Source organism: Bactrocera tryoni, chromosome 4, assembly GCF_016617805.1.
Source record: "Bactrocera tryoni isolate S06 chromosome 4, CSIRO_BtryS06_freeze2, whole genome shotgun sequence".
NCBI classification, from domain to species: Eukaryota; Metazoa; Arthropoda; class Insecta; order Diptera; family Tephritidae; genus Bactrocera; species Bactrocera tryoni.
In genome coordinates this window covers 71,794,526-71,816,716 of record NC_052502.1, presented here as the reverse complement: position 1 = coordinate 71,816,716, position 22,191 = coordinate 71,794,526, and the positions used below count along the sequence as shown (strand labels likewise).

The window sequence follows — 22,191 nt, the reverse complement described above, 5'->3', positions numbered from 1 at the left end:
AATTTTTTACAAAATTAAAAAACTAATAATAAATTAAAGACATTAGGAAATTAATTTGAAATTATTAACAGGTAAATTGATGGATTGGTGGAAAACACATATTTGTATATATTATAAATAAAATATTTACTAAATATATGTATGTTAAGTAAAAATATATTGAATTTAGTATCTAAGATCCTATATCAAGCTCTATCAATCTTTTCAAAAATAAAGATGATCTATTGTGACCTAACAATATGTAAGAAGTGGCAACGTTGAAGATCTATTTATTTACATTTTTTGTTTTCGCAATGTCGGATGCATATGATTTTGCTGCAAAAGGGAAATTAAAGCTTAAAAATGATAGCCAGCACAAGAAAAAGAAAAAAAGTAAACATAAACACAAAGACAAGGAACGTGAAAAAGTGTCTTTACAAACTAGCTTAAACGAGTCGTTGGAGGAAAAAGTCACCAGCAGCGCGGCACCGAAGTTGACAAAGGCCGAACTTGCTTTTAAACAGCAGCAGGAAAAAATGGTAAGCAAAAACGTAAAGCAAAAAAATTTTACTGTAATATATATATCGCCACGCAAATTGCAGCGCAATAAACGCATTATGGAGAAAGCGTCAACAACCCACAAGGAGCGTGTAGAAAAGTTCAATGAGCACTTGGATTCGCTAACAGAGCACTTTGATATACCAAAGGTTTCCTGGACCAAATAGTGCCCTACTTTTGCATTGTTTGTTTCGAATATAAACCACTTACTATGCTTAACTTCACATGTATATTTATTTGAGAATTAAATAAAATCCGGCGTAATGCACATTTCGCTATTTAAAACATCTTAAAATTGCTAATTTACTACTACTTATACTTTATAACTTGCTTAATGTCTAACAAATTAGGCGTTGATGCGCCTGTTGGGCTGCAAGCATATGTGTGCTCTTTGGAATTTCATATCACGTAATAATTTTCACTGAACCACTTTACAACAGAAATTGTTCAGCTTTTGCTAAATAGAATGGATTTGACAGTTTCCACAAGTGGAAATTTGGTCTTATAGGCGCGGGGACAATAGCCCTTTACATCATCTGTATTTAAAGAGAATATCATAGCGCCACCAAGTTGATGTGCCTTCACATAGAGTGCTTTACAAGCAATACTAGTCTCGTTTTCGTAAGAAATCCATTCAGTGCCACTACTAAGATAGGGTGAACAAGTTGATTGATCATATGTTTCATGAACTACTAAGTTATGCGTGTTAAACCAGCAAAGTTCTGAATAGGAAGTGAAACCCATACTACCACAATGCCCGATGTCTTCAGCAGGTGCACCAACACCATTGTTCAATGAGCTCACCAAACTATATTAAAGATTTAATTATATGAATAAAAAACAATTTTCAATATTTTGGCAAAAACTACTTACGTAAATGAATGTCCATAGGTGGGCAAGCCAACTACCAATTTTTTACGATCCAAACCATTGGTGAGCCACCAGTTAACCGAATAATTAATATTCAATGTCCCGAGTAACGAACGTTCGTTAGGGCGTGCATATAACGGTGCATTCAAACCTTTAGCAAATTTGTTATTAAAATTCATAACTCAAGATTATTAACAAGAAACTCACCTGTGAAAGGTGTACCATGTGAGTAGAAATGGTAATCGTATGTCATTAGACTCACATAGTCCACATACTGATTTAGCATCTGCACATCGTAAGCGAAGACAGCAATTCCCTCCGGTGCAGCTGCAGCTACAGTCAGCAAGTAATCACGGTGTTCTCGCCTATACTCCTGACGTATTTCGTATATTAATTGCGAAAAATGTTGGCGTTCCTTATTGTATGCGCTGGGAAATTCCCAATCCAAATCAATGCCGTCCAGCTTATAGATAGCCAACGTTTGTTTGACTGAGTGCAAGAACATTTTGCGTGTAGTATGATTTTTCACCATTGCCGGAAAGCCATCACTATTTGCGCCACCACCAATCCACAGCAATAACTTTAAAGCTGGGTTTATTGTGCGTAACACAAGCACATCTTCCTTTAATATGCGATGCAAATTTTCGGTTATAATCAACTGACCATTACTCGCACTAACACTAACCATGCCCACATTAATGTGGGTACAAAGTTCGGCATTGACATTGGCCAAACGTAAGTCATCAAATTCATTTTCTGGATCGGGTACTGAATAATAGCACACTAAACGCACCTCTGGCGCTGTGCTCATGGTGGGTGGTGCATTTTTAACTAGTTGTGGTGCACTAGGTTTCACTTTTTGTTGCTGGCTCAAACCATTTAAACCGCTATCGGCTGCATAAGCGGGATTTTGTAATTTTACACGCACTGATTGATTTTTGACCAAACGAAAATCATGCGAAAGCGTACTCTCATGTACGCTATTGGCGTACAGGTTGGCGCGACGATACCAAAAATCGGGAACAGCTGAAATTTTAATCACATTTATTTGTAAGAAAATTCTTTTCTTTAATCTAAACCCAACCTTGCACATCTGGCGGATAATATATATTATCGTAAGCCGAGCTCCACAAAAGAAATACCAATATCGTGGTTAGCATATAGAGTGCCATTAATGCTGCTATGCGCCACCATGACTGCGATTGTGACGGCTCGTCCATCAATTCGTAGTCAGCCATGTCTTAACACCTCTTAATGTGCAATTGCACTAGTAAAATATTTTATTTCAAATCTTTTGTATGTAAATTTTATAATGACACTAGACTATCAGCTGGTTGAAAGAAAACGAATAAACAACGAAGTAAACAAAAAGGCCATATAGATAAATAGCGAAGCAGATACGAATTTGTACACTCCAAAAAATTGTACTGGATATATTGGCTTCAACAAATGCTACTAACTAATATATATTTAAAGCATCTTTAAACATTTAAAATCAATTTAATTTATATAAATAACTAATAAAACATTCGTTAATTTGGAGTTTATTATATATGAAATAAATTATCTACAACAAAATTGCATGTTTATAAGTAATATTCACATGCAACCCTATTGCTACCAATTGGAATTACTCGTTACTTTTCAGAACGAGTACAATTAATGTAAACAATTCGTTTAGAGTTGCCAATTCAAGGCTGTATCTATTAAACAAACACTTTTATGTGCTTTTAAATTGTCACACCCATCTGTTTTTAGATATTTATTGACTAAGTTTTTAAAACTAAATGGAAGTTTTCACATAACAGTGATTTTACTATTGCACCAGCTCAAGTTGTCGCATTTTTAAAGGTCAATGAGCGCTGGCAACCCTTATAGGAAATGTATTTGATTTTCTTTGCGCCACATTTCTTTTGAATTTCCCCGCATTCGCGTTCGTTGGTTGTGTGTGAAAGGTTTGTTTTTATGTGTATGGAGCGTGTCGGTTTTTTAATAGAATTGTGAATTTTAATACATTCTTTTGTCGCGCTGAATAGTGTAATTGTTTTTTATAGTGCAATAAGTGAATTGTATATGTGTACATATATATAAAGAACATTGCTAAACTTTGTGTGGAAATTAAAAGAAATGTCTAGCAATACTTATGGTTTATATTTGCGAAGGCATACATATACATTCACACGGACGTGTCTGGCCCCCTTCTTTACATTCCGGCCGTATCAACAATGTTGGGCATATGTACATGCATATTAACAAATCCTGCTATCTCAGTGGTAGCTTGCAATTGTGCTCAACTGCGGTATAAAAAAATAACAACCAACTACTTCAGCTTCTACTCAGCTACAAGTACTGTTTCAAGTGTCACAACGTCGCCACCCAACCACTTTTTATTTTGCCACTTCAAATGTGTGCATTTTATATGATTGCAGTTATATGATACTGTCTGCGTGTGTGTTCTACTAACATCAGTTCCAACCCAACCACCCACCATTGTGTATGTGCACACAGCTGCCCCGCCCTGTTCAACGACTCTGGCCTCTTCACAGCGCTCCAAACCATTATTTTGTACAAAGTATAACATTTATTTCCACATTAACATGCGCAATGTTGTTGGCTGCTGTCTCCAACACGCATTTTGTTGTTGTTAATATAATCATTTGTGCATGTATGTTTGCTACCAATCTTCCAATTTGTATTCACATTTAAGTCTTGTGTATGAGAAAATCCAATTTCCTTGCTGTTTTGCTACTTCCTGCTTTTGTCATTTTCATCCTTTCCGCGTACCAAAGCGACAAACAAACAACTCAGTGAACCAGCCAGTCGGGCAAAAATCGATAATGACGCTGTTGTGCGACGCTGCTTGGTTTGTTGTCATTTGTCGCTGGTGTTTGAGCCAGCTATCCTTGCTGAGAGCGGTCGTAGTTGTTGTTGCTGTAGCTGCCACACAGCATTTGTTTGTATTTTGATTTTGATATCCTTCCTTGTGGCTGTTGGTGGTTGGTTAGCCGGTTTGAACCAGCCGTTGATTTGGCGGCACAGGGGCGCAAACGCAAACCATTTTGTACAAAGAATTTTGTCTTTTTGCTTTTAGTAAACTAAAATTTAGTTGCCACTTTAACCACTCGTACATAATTTAAAAGCTTATTCATTTACGCTTTTAAAACGCATTTTAGTGTTAAATGTATTTTTAAGAATTCAGCGTTTTACGCGTTAAAATGTGTGTGCCTGCTTTTCTCATCATATTTATAGAAAATCCACGTACTAGCAACAATTTTGTAATTAATATATCTTAAGCCGAATTTGTGTAGATTTCTCTGGCATTTTCTTCCACAACTAGAAAGTTTCAAATATTTCGAAAATGAAAGATGCATCTAACCAAATAACGAATATTAATGTCTGTCCGCTAATTATGATCCGTTAATGACTCGTCGTTATCACTCTCTCCAACTTTTATTGTCACTTCGACTGTCAATTGTCAATAGTTAGGAAAGCGTTGTGCATTATAGATTTTGTTTGATTCACTATAATTTTCCAACACCCCAAAAGTGGGAAAACATATGCTGGTCATGCCACCAACAAACTGCGCTTTCAACCACACAACGCAAACACACAACAACAACAAGCGCATGTTTGAATGCTTCAATGCACAAACGAATCGGCGCGAGCAACAACAACGTGGTAAACGCATTGCAATCATGCATATGCTGTGTTGCTGCAGTGTTAACTCCACAACACGCCTCATCATGTGTAGTGGGGCAGCGTGTGCGCGGTGACACTTGCACTTGTCAGTGTGGCAAGCAACACCACCAATGTGACGAGTTTATGGCGTTCGTTATTGCTAGCTGCGCCATGTAACTGCCGACTTGAGTTAGCCAGTGTTAAATTTTTCAACTGGTCGGCATTCGTATCGCGTTCGCGTAACTGTGCACATTGCAAATTGGACTAGGTGGCTTACGGAAGCTGCCAAGCGGTTGTATAGCAGAGAAAAAATAAAAGCAAAAATAAAATTAGTGAAAAGTGCAAGAAGGAAATGCAGTGACAGCAACAGGAATTGCGCTGGTAATAGTTGAAGGCGGTCATTGCCATAAATAGCTGTCAGGTTGCTTGTCATTTGATATGTGTTGACGGCCACAAAGGAGGGACTAGCCATTTTTGAAAGTGATATTAAAGAGAATTGAATTATAATAATAAATTAAATTTAAAAGCCGCATAAAGCTTGCAAAAATAAATACATTAGCAGTATATAAACAATTTGTGTAAATTACATATTAATTTGTGTAGGAAAAAATTCAGTTATGTACATTAATTAATACAAGCAACGTTAATTACCAAGCTAATCAAAAAATACTAAATAGTACTAATAGTTGATCGCACTATTATTGGGCACACTCATCGGTGAGCGCGGTGTCCAATCGCCGCTATGTGTTGCTGAAGGAAGCCAACAAGTATCACAAGCGACATAAATAACACTAGCTAACACAAATAAGAGCAAATCCAATTAGAAAAATATTTGCGTGATAAAAAGACACAAATAGCGCGGTGTACTTGTTTGGCCACCCAGCGTTCGGCGCCACTTGCGGAGCACATAGGTCAACGGTGGCACAGTCGGCGCACGCGACATTAGCGCCCTCACACATACCTTTTCAAAGGTAAATTTCAAATCACCGAAGCATAGCGCCACACATTGCGAGCGCCAGCAAAACGCGCACGAAGCGCATATTAACGAGCGCGTATTGAGCGCCAACAGCTGCGAGCGTTTGTCGAAATTTTCAGTTTGTTTAGTGCGCGTACGAACCAAGCGTGAAAAGCACCGCTGCGTCGTTTGTGTTAATATATAATAAGTATTATAATTAAATGTGTAAGGTGGCACGCGTTTACGAAAACGAAATATAATTTAATAATATATGTATGTGTTTTATTCTTATATAGCATTTAACTACCTACATACATGCATACATAAAAGTATAAAAAATTAAATTAAAAATAATTACTAAAAAAATTACTACAACAAAAAAATCAAAATCGAGTAAAAAATTTAAGTGTTAAATTTTTGCTGATCAAGCAAGCAAAACTCCGTTTCTCAAACATAATAAATATAATAAACTACAGCGTTTTGTGCGCGCGTTGTAATTATGGCCGCTACACCGCTGACCCTGATGGATGACGGCCTCGCATCAGCAACGGTTACAGCAGATGCCAATGCAACTTTAGATAGTGCTAGCGCTGTGGCCAAAACCGCGCCGTCATCCGCCATACGTCCAACAATGCTTTTCGGCTCTACGGAACGTTTAGATACATCCGCCAGTATGTTGGTCTCACCGCATGGCAGCAGCGGTGCTAATTCCGCCGCCACATCGCCCTCATTCCTGCCGGAGATGCCGCAGTGGAAAAAAGACTTGATACAACGCCGCAAATCGAATGTGGCACGTACGATTGGCGCAGCTGTGTCACCGACATCAGCGGCATCCGCTGCAGCAATGCAACAGCAACGCTATTCGCTGACGGGTGGTCAACTGCAATCGCCAACAACAGCTACAGGTGAGTGGATATGTGTATGATATGACTGGAACTAAATTTTTTTAGTTTCGTTTTGTTTTGTTTTAATTTTCAACTTGTTCAGCCTGTGGCAGCTCAGCTACACTATTGTTGCTGATGTTGCAAATTCAATTAGCGCGTTTTTGTTGCGCATTTTTGCGTGTCCGTAGCATTGGTTTGCTGGCAGCTTCATTAATGCCACAAGTTTGCGCATATTCCATTTATGTTTTCCAAGTTTTGCAGCCAAGCCACAAAAATATGCGCTGTGCTTAAAGCCTAGTTGCGGTATTGTTGCTAGTGCACTTGAATCTTATATAATTGTGTTCCACCACCGCAGCTATCAACTTTCAAAAAATTTGAAAAAGTAGCCGTGGAATGTGGTCTCAAGCCGTGAGAGTTGATAAGGTATGCCAGCGTTGCATATTCCCACGATATTTGTTCTTGGCGCTTTGCTGCTTTGCAGAATCATAGAATCTGAAATGTCAATATCGATATCTTCTTGCTAATTGAGTTGTAGAAGCATTAAATATTTATGAAAAATAACCTCTTTGTTAAACCTCTCTCAAGGTCAAAAGATTTTCAAACCTTTAGTCTCGATGTTTTTGCGTCGAAATCGTCTTGAAATGACTGTTAACTTTTTTCCTGTGACTGAGACTGTGACAAACAGCAATTAAAGTAAGAACTCTAGAATGCCCGATTTTGAGTTTTTCAGTTTCTGGTAAGATTCTTATAATAAGATACCGTAATTATTGAAGCTCTAGAAAAACCTAACCTAACTTTCGTGAAACACTCCAGTATGGAAAATTCGTAAGATTTATTAATCGAAGTTACAAGAAAAATTTCTCGACGTTCTTGTAATTTTTTTATATTTAACATTGCTTCAAACATCAATTAAGGTGACTGAGACATCTAATACCCGCATACCCCTATCCTGTCAACACCTTTTCATAAAAATTATTCTCATGCTTTTCACGCTGTAAGCGTCTATCTTTCTTTCCCTCTATTCCAAAAAAAGAAAATAAAACTTCGTCTTTGCAACACAACGCGTCAACCGGCCTCTCACTATCACCACAATCGCAAATTGCAATTGCAACAGTGATGCCGCCAAACAGCATATTTTGTCTTAATTGATTTCCAACCTACATGAATGCATAACCGTTTAACAGCGTCGTAATCGTGTTGTTGCTGCTGTTGTTGTTTGTAGAAAATATTGTAGCCTCATTCGTCGCAGCCAGTCTATTAAAGCATTCTGGCATAAAAAGTTTGCAAGTTTGCAAGTGGTGTTAATATACCAGTGTATTTGCGGCGCCGGTTGCATTGTTGTGCTCACTTCTTGCCCGATGACCTAATTACGGCCACAGAGTATGCTTCATACGATTACATACATAAATATGTATTGTAAGATACCTCTGACTGCTTTCGTAAATTTTTGCCAGAATGAAGATATTGATAATACTCAGTTACTTTTTGAAGGTTTTTTGTTTTATTATTTTGTTATTATTATTTAAATTTTTTTTCAATTTATTTTTTTAATTATTTTTTTACCTATTTACTTTTTTTAATTTTTAACTTTTTTTTAAATTATTTCTTATTACTTTTATTTTTTTAATTAATTTATTTTTAATTATTACTTTTTTAGTTATTTTCTATCTTTTTTTATTACTTTTTGGTATTGATCTTTATTCTAACCTCAGCTGTTTTTTAATTGTTTTTTGAATTCTTTTTTAATTACTTTTTTATTTATTTGTAAATTTTGTATTTTTTTATATATTTTTTAGATTTACATATAGAATTCTTTTTTAGTATTTTTATAAATACTTTTTTAATATTTTTTTCAATATTTTTTTTTCATTAATTTACAATTTTTTTGGATTTTTTTAATACATTAATAATACAAATTAATGTACATATATACATAAATTATTATTTTTTTAATATTTCTTAATTTTTTTATTTATTCTGTTTTCTTAATTCTTTTTCAGTATTTTTTTGTACTTTTTTGTAAATGCATTTTTATATACAAAATTAGTGTGTTTTTTGTTTTTTTTTTTATATATTTTTAAATTTTTTAATATTCTTGATATCTTTTATTTTATTTCTTTAATTTTTTTGTATATCATTTATTTTATGTATATTTTTATTTTTTATATATTTGTATTCTAAATTTATATACGTACATACATATGTTTTATAATTTGTGATATATTTTTCCATATTTTTAAATAAATTTTTATACTGTTTTAATATTTTATAATCTTTTTTGTTAATCATTATTTAATTTTTCTATTTCATTATTTTTTATGTTCATTATTTTTTTATTTCGTTATGGTTTATTTTTTATTTTTTATATATAAAAATAAATTTTTTAATATAATAAATAATTAAATATCTTTCTATAATTCTTTATATATTTGAATATATGTACATATGTATGTATATTTCTATTATTTATATTTTAGTTCATCTCTTTATTCTAACCTCAGTGATGTTTTCTTCATTATTTTTTGAGTGTTTATTTGAAATAAATTCGCAAAGTGTGATTAAAAAAAAATTTGTTTCGATATGTTTCCAATAGTTTTTTTTAAATATTTTCTATATTTTTGCAATTTTTTAGTTTTGTTCGCTAAATTTGTTTTTAAATATTTTTTTTTATAACCTTTGTTCAATCTTTGCATTGTTATTTTTGAAAAAAAATTTTATTTTTTAGATTTTTTAAATATTTTCTTTTTAATTATTTCTCTTTATGTTTTTGTATTTTTGTAAATTCGTTACATTTGTTTTTAAATATTTTTTTTTATTAAATTTATATGTGACCTGGTCTACGAAAAGAGGAAAGAGTTTTCTGGGAAACAGCTATTAAAAATAAACAACTCGTTTCGTCAGTTTCTCGTTATCTCATTAATTGTTCTCCTTTCCATTTTTAGGGAACTTTCAAACAAGTTATGACTTTTTGGATTCTATCACGTGAAAAAGCATCTCATCTTCCATCCGAATCAACTAAAAAGTGAAAATTGATTTTTTTGACACCTAAGCCCCTTTCCGTAGACCAGGTCACATATATTTAAAATTTTGTTCATTAATTTTTTTGTACCTGGTTTTTTGCTTACTCTCCTTGTTCTAACCTCAGCGGCGCTTTCTTAATCAGTCGCCTGTTCTGTTCGTCGCGTTCTTAACTAACGCAAACATCTTTATCTCTAATGTCGACTTTCGCAGCTACTTTCAGATATCTGCTATTCCCGTTAGCGCGCTCATAGAAATTCTTCAGTTTTTGTGTTTAATTTAGCTTTGTGTTTTTATTGCAACTTTTTGTAATATTAGAAAGCTTGCGTGTGTATGTGTGCGCCTTCGTTAAGCCGATAAGTTCGCACTTTTATAAAATCGCATTGTTTTGTATTTTTTGCCTTTCTTCGCAAATTGCCATTATTATTATCGCTATTGCTGTTGCCTTTTTCCGTCGCTTTGCGTAATCGCACACGCACCTGTTAATCGCATTGAGAAAATGTCTTTGGCCGCCGCTAAAACTCACCGGTGTCTGTTGCTTCTTCACCCGCTTCACTCATTTTTTTCCAGCTTATCTATATCTTTAACCTTTTTCTCGCTAATTTCTTTCGTTTTTCGTTTTAAATGCGAATCGTCTACTGCAACACTATTTTCATCTATTTCTTTCTCAATTTTTTTTTTATAAGCGTTTGTTATGGTTTGCTGCGGATTTATCTATTCGCATTGTATATACATACATATGTGTTTGTGTGTATGTTAACGATATGTTGTCCCACTTATCTCAACGAGCGTGAAATGAAAAATCCAATTCCATTGCGTTATTTTTCCGGCTTCCAAGCCATATACTCGTACACTCTATTGCCTATTTAGCTCTCCTATTATTCGATTTAATTCCTCTGCGTTTCCTGCGCTCTGCCGTTGTTCTTCGCTGGACTTTCCTGTTTTGTTTTCTTATGCCTTTGCGTTTGTATACGATTTTACGATTGCTTTTGAGCTAAGCTAAGCTTTTAAGAATATTGAATCTTCGCTTGACTTTCGTTTTGTTAACAGTTTCTGGTTTAATACACAATAACTCTTGCTTTATCGATTTGACCACATATTTTGCACAATAAATTGCTCAGCACACAAATGGCTTTCAAGCAGTTGCGATCGTCTGTAGAAATCTATTTAAGTAGCTATCGTGATATAGTCTTCCACTCTACTTGAGCTCTTTTTCACCCTAGTTCCCACCAAAAAAGTTTAATCTGATACCGGTCGACAGGTCAGGACAAGGCCCTGAATGTAGTTCTACTATTACAAATCTTAACTTAAATTTCAGAAGCTAATGGTAGAAGACTTAAAACTTGTCGGTGAACGTCTCGACTTCTGAGGCAACTTTTCAATTTCTGTGTAGTTTTTTGACCGTCTACGAAACATGGATCCACTGGTACTTAACATAGACTTAGTAACATTGGACTTCATCCGCAAATCTGACGAAAGCGAGAACTGTCCTTCTTGATCAGAAAGGTGATAGCCAATGTTTTCTGAAATACACAAGGATAATTCACTCCTCGACTACCTGGATAAGGGGAAAGCGGTAACCTAGCTCTACTGTGCTTAATTAAAAAATTCTAACATTGGCTTCCTAGTTCTGGCAGAATTCACTAAAATTAAATTGCTTATCTTTATGAGTTTCACTAAAATTCGTCTCCTTTGGAATTTCTTTGTGTCTCTAATTCATCTGACATATACTTAGTTCGATCATTTGAAAAGTCTTTAAGGTTTTGTATACTGGAAGAAACAAAAAAATAAACCGAGAGGGTCACACCACCTAATTTGCATTTCTCAAATGATTTCCCGACAAATCTCTTAGCCTTTCCAACTATTCGACGAGAGTATGCGTGACATACGTCAAAAAGAGGGATCCACATAGTTTTAATTCACAAATAATTTCGTTGGGTGCTGCAGATTTGCCAGTTGGCGGAATATAACTTTAAGTTCGTTCCGTATTCTATGGAAGCTGAACACTTTTTTCTTCATAAATCTACTTTAGTGAAGCTTCTAAGCGCATTTTGTGTTTTTATAGCGACAGAAAACATTCTTCAAATATTTTTGTGGGAATTCTACAGATTAGACAGGTCTTCATGGATATTAATTTCGATTCGTGAAGGTTTCGTAGACTCGGGTGTTGTGGAAACGGAACAATATTTCTCTCCTTATGGGAAAGTTTTTGAGATATTGATCTGGAAATTTTCGTTTCGGATAACTGAAGCATAAAGCTGCCATACAAACTGACCTATCAAACTCAAATAAACTTTTTAATTTAACAAGACATCTTTACGAAATTGGCATAGTTTATTGTCTAAGGCAATGCTACAATCTTCGGGTATATTGTTCAGATCGGAAAACCATAGCATATAGCTGCCATACAAACTGAACGATTATAATCAAGTTCCAAATTTCGTTGCGAATGTTGAAAACGATTTATGGTGTTTTAGTTTTATCAAAAACACAAGCCTACGGTCGATTAATAGTTGAAGATATGCCTCTTTCTGGACGACCTTCGACCTCTTCAACCGATGAAAATATTAAAAAAGTAAGAATATGGTGCTTGAAAATCGTCAGGCAAGTGTTGAAGAGATGGCAAGAGAGTTCGATCGAATGACTTTGGCGGATATTTTGGGTTTAAAACGCGTTCTTGCTCGACTCGTCTCGATAAAGCTGTATTTTATTCGTGCGAATTCCGATCCCGACATTCATGGAGAGCACTATACAAGTAGCAGCCGATAAGACATGGGTTTATGAGTTTAACATGCAAAAAAAGTAAACAATTATCGGAAAGGAGGGAAAAAGCGAGACGAAACCAAAAAAAAAAACACGCCGAAGCCGCTCAAAAATCAAGGTGATGTTTATTGTTTTTTTCGATATTCGTGTTTAGGTACATCATGAATATGTAGCAGAGGAACATACGGTCAATAAGGAGTCCCATTTGGCGGTAGTGAGGCGTTTGCGTGAGAACTTATGTCGAAAACGGCCGGAATCATTGATTTTACACTATGATAATGCATCGAGCCGCAATTGTGACCGAATTTAAAGCCAAAAAAGCAATGATCTCATCGATAGACCACCGTGAAATTGCCGCTCCTTTGAACCTATTTTCAGTCGATCGAAGAGATAAAACCACATTCGCTGAGGGAGCTGAAGGCCATTCCAAAAAGTGCTTAAGAAGTGTTTCGGGGACTGGAAAAATCGTTGACATAAGTGTATTACATCTGGGATAACGGTGAAAGCGATAAAATAAATATGGCGTTTTTTTATGCAATTTCCGGCCACTTTTTTGTCACAATCTAAACTCTATCGAATTTGTCAACATCACAGAAGCCAGCAATCTTATCACTCCCACATATATTTATTTATAGCCTGTTCTTTAGGCCACATTACCTTAGCCTTTACCATTGTTGTACCGCTTATCGCTATACAGCGCATATTTTTGTTCACATAATTTACGGTATTGATATCAAATATGTTTTTGTGCCCTTATGATCTTGTCATTTCATAAAAATATATGCACATATACTAAAAAAAAAATGCATGCTGATAACAGCAATGACTGCATAATCATGTACGAAAATAAATATCGTCTGATTTCATGCAAGTAAACAGGCAATTTTAATAAAAAAAATAATTTAATTTTTATTTTAATATTTTTGCATTGAAAACTGGTCTGTCAGCGTTCATTCAAAAATTAATTGCTTTCTTCGCTTATACATATGTACATATGTGTGTATGCTTGTGTGTATATTTAAGTATCGTTTTCGTGTAAGTCGCTTTAGTTTCCAAATTTTAGTAGCTCGGTTACAAATTTCAATTAGTTTTCCCGGAAGTCATATAAACGCACACACACAGCAACTTACTGAGCTTTTGGTTGTCTGCGCTTTTCCACAAATCACTTCCTCGACTCTCTACTATCGCCAAGGTTTGTTTCATTTCGTGCCGCAGCCGCAAAACTCTTATCAAGTTGCACATCGTACGCCTCTGTCGTCATGTAATCCGATGTGCATTACAAAAATATAAAATATTATTTTATAGAAATTGTGTTTTACATTGTGAAAGAGTGGATGGGAGACTGTAGAAAAGAGTGTTTGACTGCTTTCACTTATTTTTGTTGTTGTTTTTATTTTTATATATTCTTTTTTTTTAGTTTTTATATATTTATTTCTTTTTATTTATTTATAAGTATAAGTATAAGTATAAGTATAAGTTACATATACTAAAAATACAATTTTTAACTCAACTCTGACGATAGCCTAATCTCATCGATCGAAGATGTTTTCTCTACAGCAGCTAACTGCCTGCTGTCATCCGACTTCTATTTATACATACTTCTTTCTATTTCGATTTCATTTTCTCCCATATACTCGGGTTCTAAGCATCTCATCCAAGCTTCTGAAACCAGCTTCCAATTTACTATAAATCTGAAAGCTTCTAGCTTTATCAGCGGAGCTTCGTGCTCTGTGGAGCGCTTTAAGTCAAGTTCTTTGTATCCTTAATTCGAAAACCAGCCTTTATGATTTTGCTTTGTCAAATTTACTTCACAGTTTACGAAATTAAATCTTAAAAATATTTTTTTTATTTAATTTTTAAATCTATTTTATTTAAATTATAATTGTCCGCAGAGACACAGGATAAAGTCTAAGGGTCTAAAATCACACGATCTTGATGGCCAATCGACCGGCCCAAAACGTGAAATTATCTGCTCACCGAAGTGTGCTCTCAATAAATGTTGTTGAAACCAAATGTCGCCGAGATCACGAGCTTCAATTTCAGGCATCAAATAGTCGATTATCATGACGCGGTAACCGTCAACATTGACGGTTACATTCTCACCCATGTCATTTTTGAAGAAATATGAACCGATGATTCCACCAGCCCACAAACGAAAAAGTCGGATCTTCTTGCAATTTTTCAAGAGCCCATAGAGCGAAGCGATTTCGCTTGGGAAGGTTAAGCGGCTTCAGTTCTCGCACAAGCTGTGTTTTGTACGCTTTCAATTTAAGATCTCGACGTAAAATGCGCCAAGTCCCTCCATGGATCAGTACGAGTTCCTGCGGACGGCGCCGAAACCTCTCTGCACGGTCTTCGTGTACACTCCCAGTCGCGGCTAAAGGATTTGTACTTGAAAAAGGATTTATACTAGAATCACCCATTATATGGTATAAAAGAACAGCATGACGGGCTGAATCGATTTAGCCACGTCCGTTTGTCCGTATATACGCGAACTAGTCCCTCAGTTTTTGAGATGTGGATCTTCCAGAAGTTGCTCATTTCTTTATCTCATTTTCAATTTCTTTTGTTTTCTTTTTTATTTAATTTTCTTTTAATTTTTTTATTTACTTTTTCTTTTTTTTTTTAATCTATGTTGTTTTTTATATTTTTATTTTAAAATTTGTTTTGTTATTATTTTATGTATTATTTTTTAAATATAAAAAATTTTTATCATATTTTTGTATATATTATATATTTGTATTTTTGCTTTTATTTATTTTTTTTTAACTTCTATAGATCGGAAGAGTTTTTTTTTATTATTTTATTTTTTTATTATTTTTTTTTATTATTTTTATTTTTTTTTTTATTTTTTTGGTATAATTTTATTTTTAGTTTTTTTATTTCATTTCTTTTTTCAAATATTGTCATCTTCTTCCTCAGTAGTCTTCAATAACATTTTTGCTACCATCTTGTATAGTTGTTATTATAAGATTTTCAGTATAATTTCTTTCAATATTAATTTCTCTTCCTTCGTGCCTTTCAGTTCTACATTTTTATTGGTTTATTTTCGTTGTTGTTTATTGTCATACAACCGCGATAACAGTCGGCATCTTCTGGTAATTACACTCGTCGATATTTACAATTTGTTCGTGCTTTTGTTTTCATTGTTTTTGCGCACAACATTTCCACTTTTGCTTATCATATATTGTTTGTATGAAGTTACAAGCACAACAAAAATTGCCTGAAGTTGTTTGAAAAATAGCAACAAATCGCTTACAGTTTTTAAAGCAATCACAATTTCAGATATTACTTTAGGCGGCATTTCGTTTTCTAATGTCGCGGAAAATTGGTTCTATTTTATAACTGTTTTAGTGGCAGTATAACGTTTGCCGTTTCATAACCAAGCAATAACTCTGGAGAGTAGGCTGTAAAATACTTTACCCTATAGTGTGAGTTTCAACGCATTTTTGTGTACCGTTATTAATTTCTATTGTGAATAGTGAAGTTTTTGAACACATTATTATATTTCTTTTGTTTTTGGAGTGAGAAAAGTTAGATTTCGCGAGCCATTTGCAAGTAAAAATAAACATATTTGACAGATTTTGGTGTCAAACTACAGAGTTATTTTGAAAAACACAGATGTAGCACTTCGAAGTTCTGAAGTTATGGATGTTTATTTTTTGAATAATGAAAAACGATGAATAATTCGTCTTACTTATATTTTTCGGCAAAATCAGTACGATTGATACTTAAAAAACGGGCTAAAATCCATATAAAACATTATTTTTCTTATCAGATATACACTGAAAATTAGCTTCAACAGATTGGCTCGTTGAAGACCATCAGAGTCGACATTTTCTTCAAAAAACCGCCGTTCCGATATGTTTTACCTTTTTAAGCAAACAGTGACTGCAATAGCTGTATTGCAGACTAGCAATGAGCGATCTGTAAGGTAGGGTTTTAATATTTTGATAGGTCTACTTTGCTCTAGTATTATGCTAAAAACTCTTTACCTCTTCAAAAGCTGTCTTTACTCTCGTTATACCTAATTTTAATTGGTCTTATCTACAGTCATAACCTTAAAATTGTGGGCAAATGATTCCCTTAAGTTTTAGCATAAGGTTCGACATCAACGTTTCCACGTTAGTCGGGTCTAAGTAGCTTTAACAAATGATTCCCTTAAGCTTTAGCATAAGGTTCGACATCAACATTCCCAGGATAGTCGGGTCTACATAACCGTAAAGAACTCGGATTTTTATGCGGCTAAGGAAAGTCAACTCGACAGCATTTCTCCCCTATAACAAAAACATCAACGTTTGTCCAGAAAAAAGGCTGGACTGACAAAATGAAGCTTTGACTTCATGAACGAAAGTAGTGCTTTATAAGTTCCTTCGTATTTTCATTTTCAAATGGAATAATATAAATGTTCGGACATAAACCACTGATTATTTAAGTATTTATTATATTTGACGTACGATGATAGGGACGATTTTAAAGGGTTCGTTCCAATTATGAAGGATTTAGATTGTGTAACTGCTGTTTTTGCAAGAGTGAAAATAGAAGGAGGTTTTCTTTGTATAAGAAAGACCAAGTGTAGATGGACTTGGCTTCATTTGGTAATCGCGATCGGCTCACTGCAAATAAGTCACCGCTAGGGAGTTGTATTAAGAAAGAAGAAACGAAGTTATGGTTCACGTGGAGTTAAAAGCCGGGCGCGTCAAGTACTTGTGTTTTGACGGGCTATGGAGCTCACTCAACATTATAAGTAAAACCTTTATTTTGTTTTTAAGAAGATCAGTAGTCAAATCATCAGATTTCGAAGAGTGATGAATCGAACAAGCAACTGGTATAAATACAAAAAACTGTAATAATGAAGTAGAGATGAAACGGCTGGCGGCTATAGTGTTATCCTAAGGTTATTGTCTTGAATTGGAATTACAGGTGTAACTTTGTTGTTGCTGCACCTATTTTGAAGAGTACAGAGCTTAAATAGATTGAGTAGAGAAGTCTCGAAGATAAATTTATTTTTAGCCATTTTACTTGGTTTTTCTTACTATTACTATTTCCTTGTTGCTAAACGAAATAATTTTCTAATATTCCCATTCGAGTCCAAACATGTGCATATATTTGCTCAGTGAACCGCAACTAAGTGCGCAAATTTATGCAAGCTCCGCATTCTTTTTATTTTCACTGAAACTTTCCAGCTCATTTGTTGCCACTCGAACACAGCTACCAGCTCACACTCAGCGTGTCCTTTTATACACTTTTTTGAGGTTAGAGTTTTGATATTAATTCAGCTGCTTTGAGACAAACTTAAATACGCCTTAGCATGCTTAGCTACATAAGCAGTTACATGTTTATCTTTTTGTGTGCGCTTTTTGTGATTATTTGGGTCATAACCTAATTCCATAATTTTTTCACTAAGTGTCACCGGTATGCTTTTGACAGGAATTCAAGGAAGACACACCTGCTTGTGTTGTCTGTCTTTGAAAAAAATATCTCCCATATTTTCAGTAAGGAAAAAACTGTTTGCCACTTACCGTGTTTTCTTTAATAACTTCCTGTGACATTATTGTTTTCGTTTTATACTGTTATACGGGAATTACGAAGCGGGTGTGGCCTTAATAAGAATATACTTGTTTACTTCGTGGCTATTAGTAGCTCTGTATTTATAGCTGACAGGCATCGTGTTACGAGTTGGAGACTCTATTTCAGTATGCATTTACATATTTGTTAAGGGTGTTTTTTTTGGAACTATAGAACTTTTATTTCTACAGAAGCTTAAAAAAATTAAGGAAAAAGCAATTAGTTTTGAATAGAATCTTATGAAAATCAGTTAGAATTTATTTAATTAATTAAATTTTTTTTATTTATTCTTGTGGATAATTTTTTAGCGTTGTAGAACTTTTATTACTGCTAGAATATAAAAAACTTTAAGAAAATACAAGTGGCTTCATTAGTATGTAAATTTTATGTTGTTTAGTGTTCGAAGAAAATTTATGAGAATCATTTTATCGGTAAAAATTTTCCAGCGTTGCCAGTTTTACCAAATCCTGGTTCTTAAGTGACCTAGATTAGGCGAATCTACATAAAAATTAAACTAACGGAGTCGATTCCTATATTACAGAAGTATATTGACGGGCAGCTTTCTTAATATAGTCTGATCACCCAGTAAAGTGGGGGTTTGGAGTGAGATAAGGCTTCTCGCAACGTCCTGCTGAAACCAATTAACACTTAGGCTATTAATATTGACTTGGGGGAATTAAAGAGTCGCGAATCCTGTGGCTGTAGTGCTCTCCATTGATGGTAATCTTATCACTAGCTTGAGTTTCTATAGAAGTGTGGACCAATAATGCCCACGGTATGGAAACATATCAGACAGTGACATTTTTTGCATGCAAGGGAGGCTGTAGAGTCTCTTCAGTGTCGTTTCCACTGCAAAATCTTTAAATTTGCTTCTCTTTAAGACAGATAATGTCTTTTCGCTGTGTTTACTCAAACAGCTCCTTTGATAGTCACCTCCCTGGGAAAGTAACAATATGCCTTTAGATCGTGAATCTTCTTAAAATGTATGCCAAGTACGCAGGCTGGCTCACTGAATTTTATTTATAACAAATTATGTGTGGATTCCTCATAATTGATCCCATACTTTTTGGAGTTAAAGCTCTGCGTTTGGTTGCCATAAATCGTTATAACATATGTTATAGTAAATAAAAAATTAATATATGTAACTATGTTTATAAGTTCAAATATTCCATTTTCTTCCAATCCATCTCTCTGTCATAATCCATCTTGCTCCATTTATCTGTTACTTTCCACATTTTTGCACGGCTAACTTCTGACAGCTGCTGTCACGAATGGCATTAGTAGCAACACTGTCATTTTTTACCGCTTTAACGATTCGTTTGTATTCAATTTATAAGAATTGAATTGACAATTAAATTTGTGATACGTCAAATGTGAAAAAGCTTTCAGCTGCAGCCACCGCAATCTTTTTAGATAAACCTACTTTCCAACTCGTTAAGAAAAATAAAACTTCCTCATTTGCAACTGAAATGCAGCTGATGGCATTCATGTATGCATTTGTTTGTGCATGCATCAACTTGCGCCGACATGAAAACATGATATTCTTGCGCAGCCAAAGCTTGGCGAAATTGAAATGAAGTGAATAAAACGTGCAACTGACACAAAAATATTATTCCGTATTTTATTATTTATTTACGGCATATAAATATTTTTTCTTACTCTTTTTTGCATGAAAATGCTGACTGCATATGAATTCATTAACACAGAAATAATAAGCAATGAAATGCAAATCAACATGCACTTGGAAATATTTATGTTTGTGGAAAAAGTAAATAAACTAATTAATCTGCTGCTGCAGCATGTGGCTGTATAACGGTTGAATTTCGTACACTATTATTTTTGGTTGTAATTAGCAAGAAAGTTTTTCACTGCTTTCTAAAATTATTTTAATTTTTATATTTTTGATGTGAATTTTTTTGATTTCTTAAATTTTGAAATATATTTTTCTCTCTTATAATTTTCTTGTAATTTTTAAATTGTTTGACAACATTCTTATTATATTTATTTTCATATTTTATAATATTTTTTTTATAATTTTTTTTTAATTTTGTTTTTGTATTTATTAATTTTCTTAATTTTTAATTTTAAATATTTATTAATTTTCATAATTTCTTAATTTTATTTGTCTAAATTTGTCTTTTATTTTTTTTTTGTTACGAATTCAATTATTTTTAATATAATATTTTTTATCTGTAGTAGCAGCTGGCAGTTTCTCTATTTTTCTTATATAATTTTATAATTTTTAATTATTTTATTCAATCACTAACGTTGTAAAATTTTCATTAAAATTTATTATACATTTTATTAATATGTTCGCCTTTATCACATGCAATATTGCAGCCATATTTATTGCTTATTTTCTGATTTTTATTATATGCAGTTGACACTAAAAAGTTTTTCTCTAGCAAATGTCAATAACATTGCAAGCGCTCAAAAAAGCCGCAAAAATATTTATAAGTACATACGTATGTATGTATGTATATAAATAAGTAATATATGTACATATGTATGTATAAAAATAAGTCATAAAAATACATACAAACATTTATTGGTATATACATACATACGCGTCACGTAGTAAATTTGCAATGCAATCATAGTGTTTTTTATTTTAGCAATATTGCTTCGCTGTAATTTGTTGTAATTTGCAGTTTTCACTTTCCTTAAGCGCCTCATTCGCTACGTAAATTTTTGCAATTTCGTTGATATAAACACACAATTTGCCGCTTTTTATTACATTATACTCTCTTGAAGACTTGCAATAATATTTTTTTTAACTTTTGCAATTATTATTATTTTTTTTTGAAATTGCATGTTATTAATTTATTAGTCAAATGTATTTTCCATAAGCTCACATTGCACATATTTTTTTGTAATTGCCCAGCTATTTTGATTTTCTTTTTCTTCGCCCAAACTTTGATAAGGTCATTAACTCGCCTAATTTATTAGTTATAAGTCAACATAATTGCTTACATTATGCTTTTTGTTGTCTAATTATGTTGTTGTTATTTTTGTTGTAAATTTGTTTTGTTGATTATTTTCTTTGATTGATTGCACGCACGCCAAGCGAAAAACCGGCATTTATGCTGCTTGGGTGGGGTGCGTTTTTATTGGCCGCTGCTGTAAACATTGCAAGCTTTGCATACTTATAGGCGCCAAATGAAAATTCGGAACTGTTCGCAGTGCTGTTGTTATTAAAAATAATATTAAAGAAAATAACTTAAAAATGATTAATAAAATTATTATAATAAATATTAAAAAATTAATAATTTATTGAGTAAGAGTTCTTTTACATAAAAAGTTTTGTTTTTACATTAAACTTAAATTTATTAAAACAAACGGCTAAATAATTGTGCCTAGACGTTATGTAAGCAAAATAAAAATAAATAAAAAAAAAAATTCTTCTAGGAGTTCTTATATCCAATAAACTAAATTTCCAAAATAATCAAAAAAAGAAAAAAATAGTAATAAAGAGAAAGAAAATAAAATATGTTAAATATTATCAAAATAATAATGTTAATAGTTAAAAATAAACAAAAAAAAATTAAAAAATAGAAAAATTTAATATAATATGAAATTAATTATTTGTTTTCTTAATAAAAAATAAAATAAAAATTCTTGATAAAAAATAAGTATAGCTAGAATACTAAAGTAAAGAAAGAAAATTAAAATAATTTATTGCAAAAGTTCTTAAACTAAATTTCGATTTATTCAAAAATATGAAATAGTAACCACAAAATAATAACAATTTAAAATTAAAATAAAAAGATTCTAAAAAAATAATATCAAATTAATTCTTTGTTTTCATGACAAAAAATAAATATATTTAGTTAAAATATTAATTCATAGAAGACATACAAAAATAATTATTTAATTAATAAATAATATAAAAAACTTAGTTTGAGAAACAATCTCAGA

General features: G+C 33.1%; 3 protein-coding genes across 3 annotated transcripts; 2 read left to right on the top strand and 1 right to left on the bottom strand.

The window, feature by feature from the left end:
• Window positions 1-258: 258 nt before the first annotated feature.
• LOC120775322 (protein FAM32A-like) lies at window positions 259-832 on the top strand. The gene is made up of 2 exons (XM_040105462.1): window positions 259-518; window positions 582-832. Exons 1-2 carry the CDS (start codon window positions 294-296, stop codon window positions 702-704), a joined length of 348 nt encoding a protein of 115 aa, XP_039961396.1. The 5' UTR covers window positions 259-293; the 3' UTR covers window positions 705-832.
• Window positions 748-2,762, bottom strand: LOC120775321 (chitinase-3-like protein 2). Its single transcript, XM_040105461.1, has 4 exons — window positions 2,492-2,762; window positions 1,615-2,433; window positions 1,411-1,558; window positions 748-1,345 (listed from the first exon to the last, which is right to left on the bottom strand). Exons 1-4 carry the CDS (start codon window positions 2,643-2,645, stop codon window positions 985-987), a joined length of 1,482 nt encoding a protein of 493 aa, XP_039961395.1. The 5' UTR covers window positions 2,646-2,762; the 3' UTR covers window positions 748-984.
• A 3,631-nt stretch (window positions 2,763-6,393) lies between these two features.
• LOC120774680 lies at window positions 6,394-7,616 on the top strand. The gene is made up of 2 exons (XM_040104411.1): window positions 6,394-6,945; window positions 7,510-7,616. Exons 1-2 carry the CDS (start codon window positions 6,540-6,542, stop codon window positions 7,614-7,616), a joined length of 513 nt encoding a protein of 170 aa, XP_039960345.1. The 5' UTR covers window positions 6,394-6,539.
• The last annotated feature ends 14,575 nt before the right edge of the window (window positions 7,617-22,191 follow it).

Bases quoted from the DNA above. Each gene is read 5' to 3' on its own strand.
- LOC120775322 (XM_040105462.1), top strand. From the start codon at position 294: ATGTCGGATGCATATGATTTTGCTGCAAAAGGGAAATTAAAGCTTAAA. The intron at 519-581 runs GTAAGCAAAAAC...CGCAAATTGCAG, and splicing joins AACAGCAGCAGGAAAAAATG to CGCAATAAACGCATTATGGA.
- LOC120775321 (XM_040105461.1), bottom strand. From the start codon at position 2,645: ATGGCTGACTACGAATTGATGGACGAGCCGTCACAATCGCAGTCATGG. The intron at 2,434-2,491 runs GTTGGGTTTAGA...TTAAAATTTCAG, and splicing joins TTATCCGCCAGATGTGCAAG to CTGTTCCCGATTTTTGGTAT. The intron at 1,559-1,614 runs GTGAGTTTCTTG...AATTTGCTAAAG, and splicing joins ACATGGTACACCTTTCACAG to GTTTGAATGCACCGTTATAT.
- LOC120774680 (XM_040104411.1), top strand. From the start codon at position 6,540: ATGGCCGCTACACCGCTGACCCTGATGGATGACGGCCTCGCATCAGCA. The intron at 6,946-7,509 runs GTGAGTGGATAT...ACCTCTCTCAAG, and splicing joins ATCGCCAACAACAGCTACAG to GTCAAAAGATTTTCAAACCT.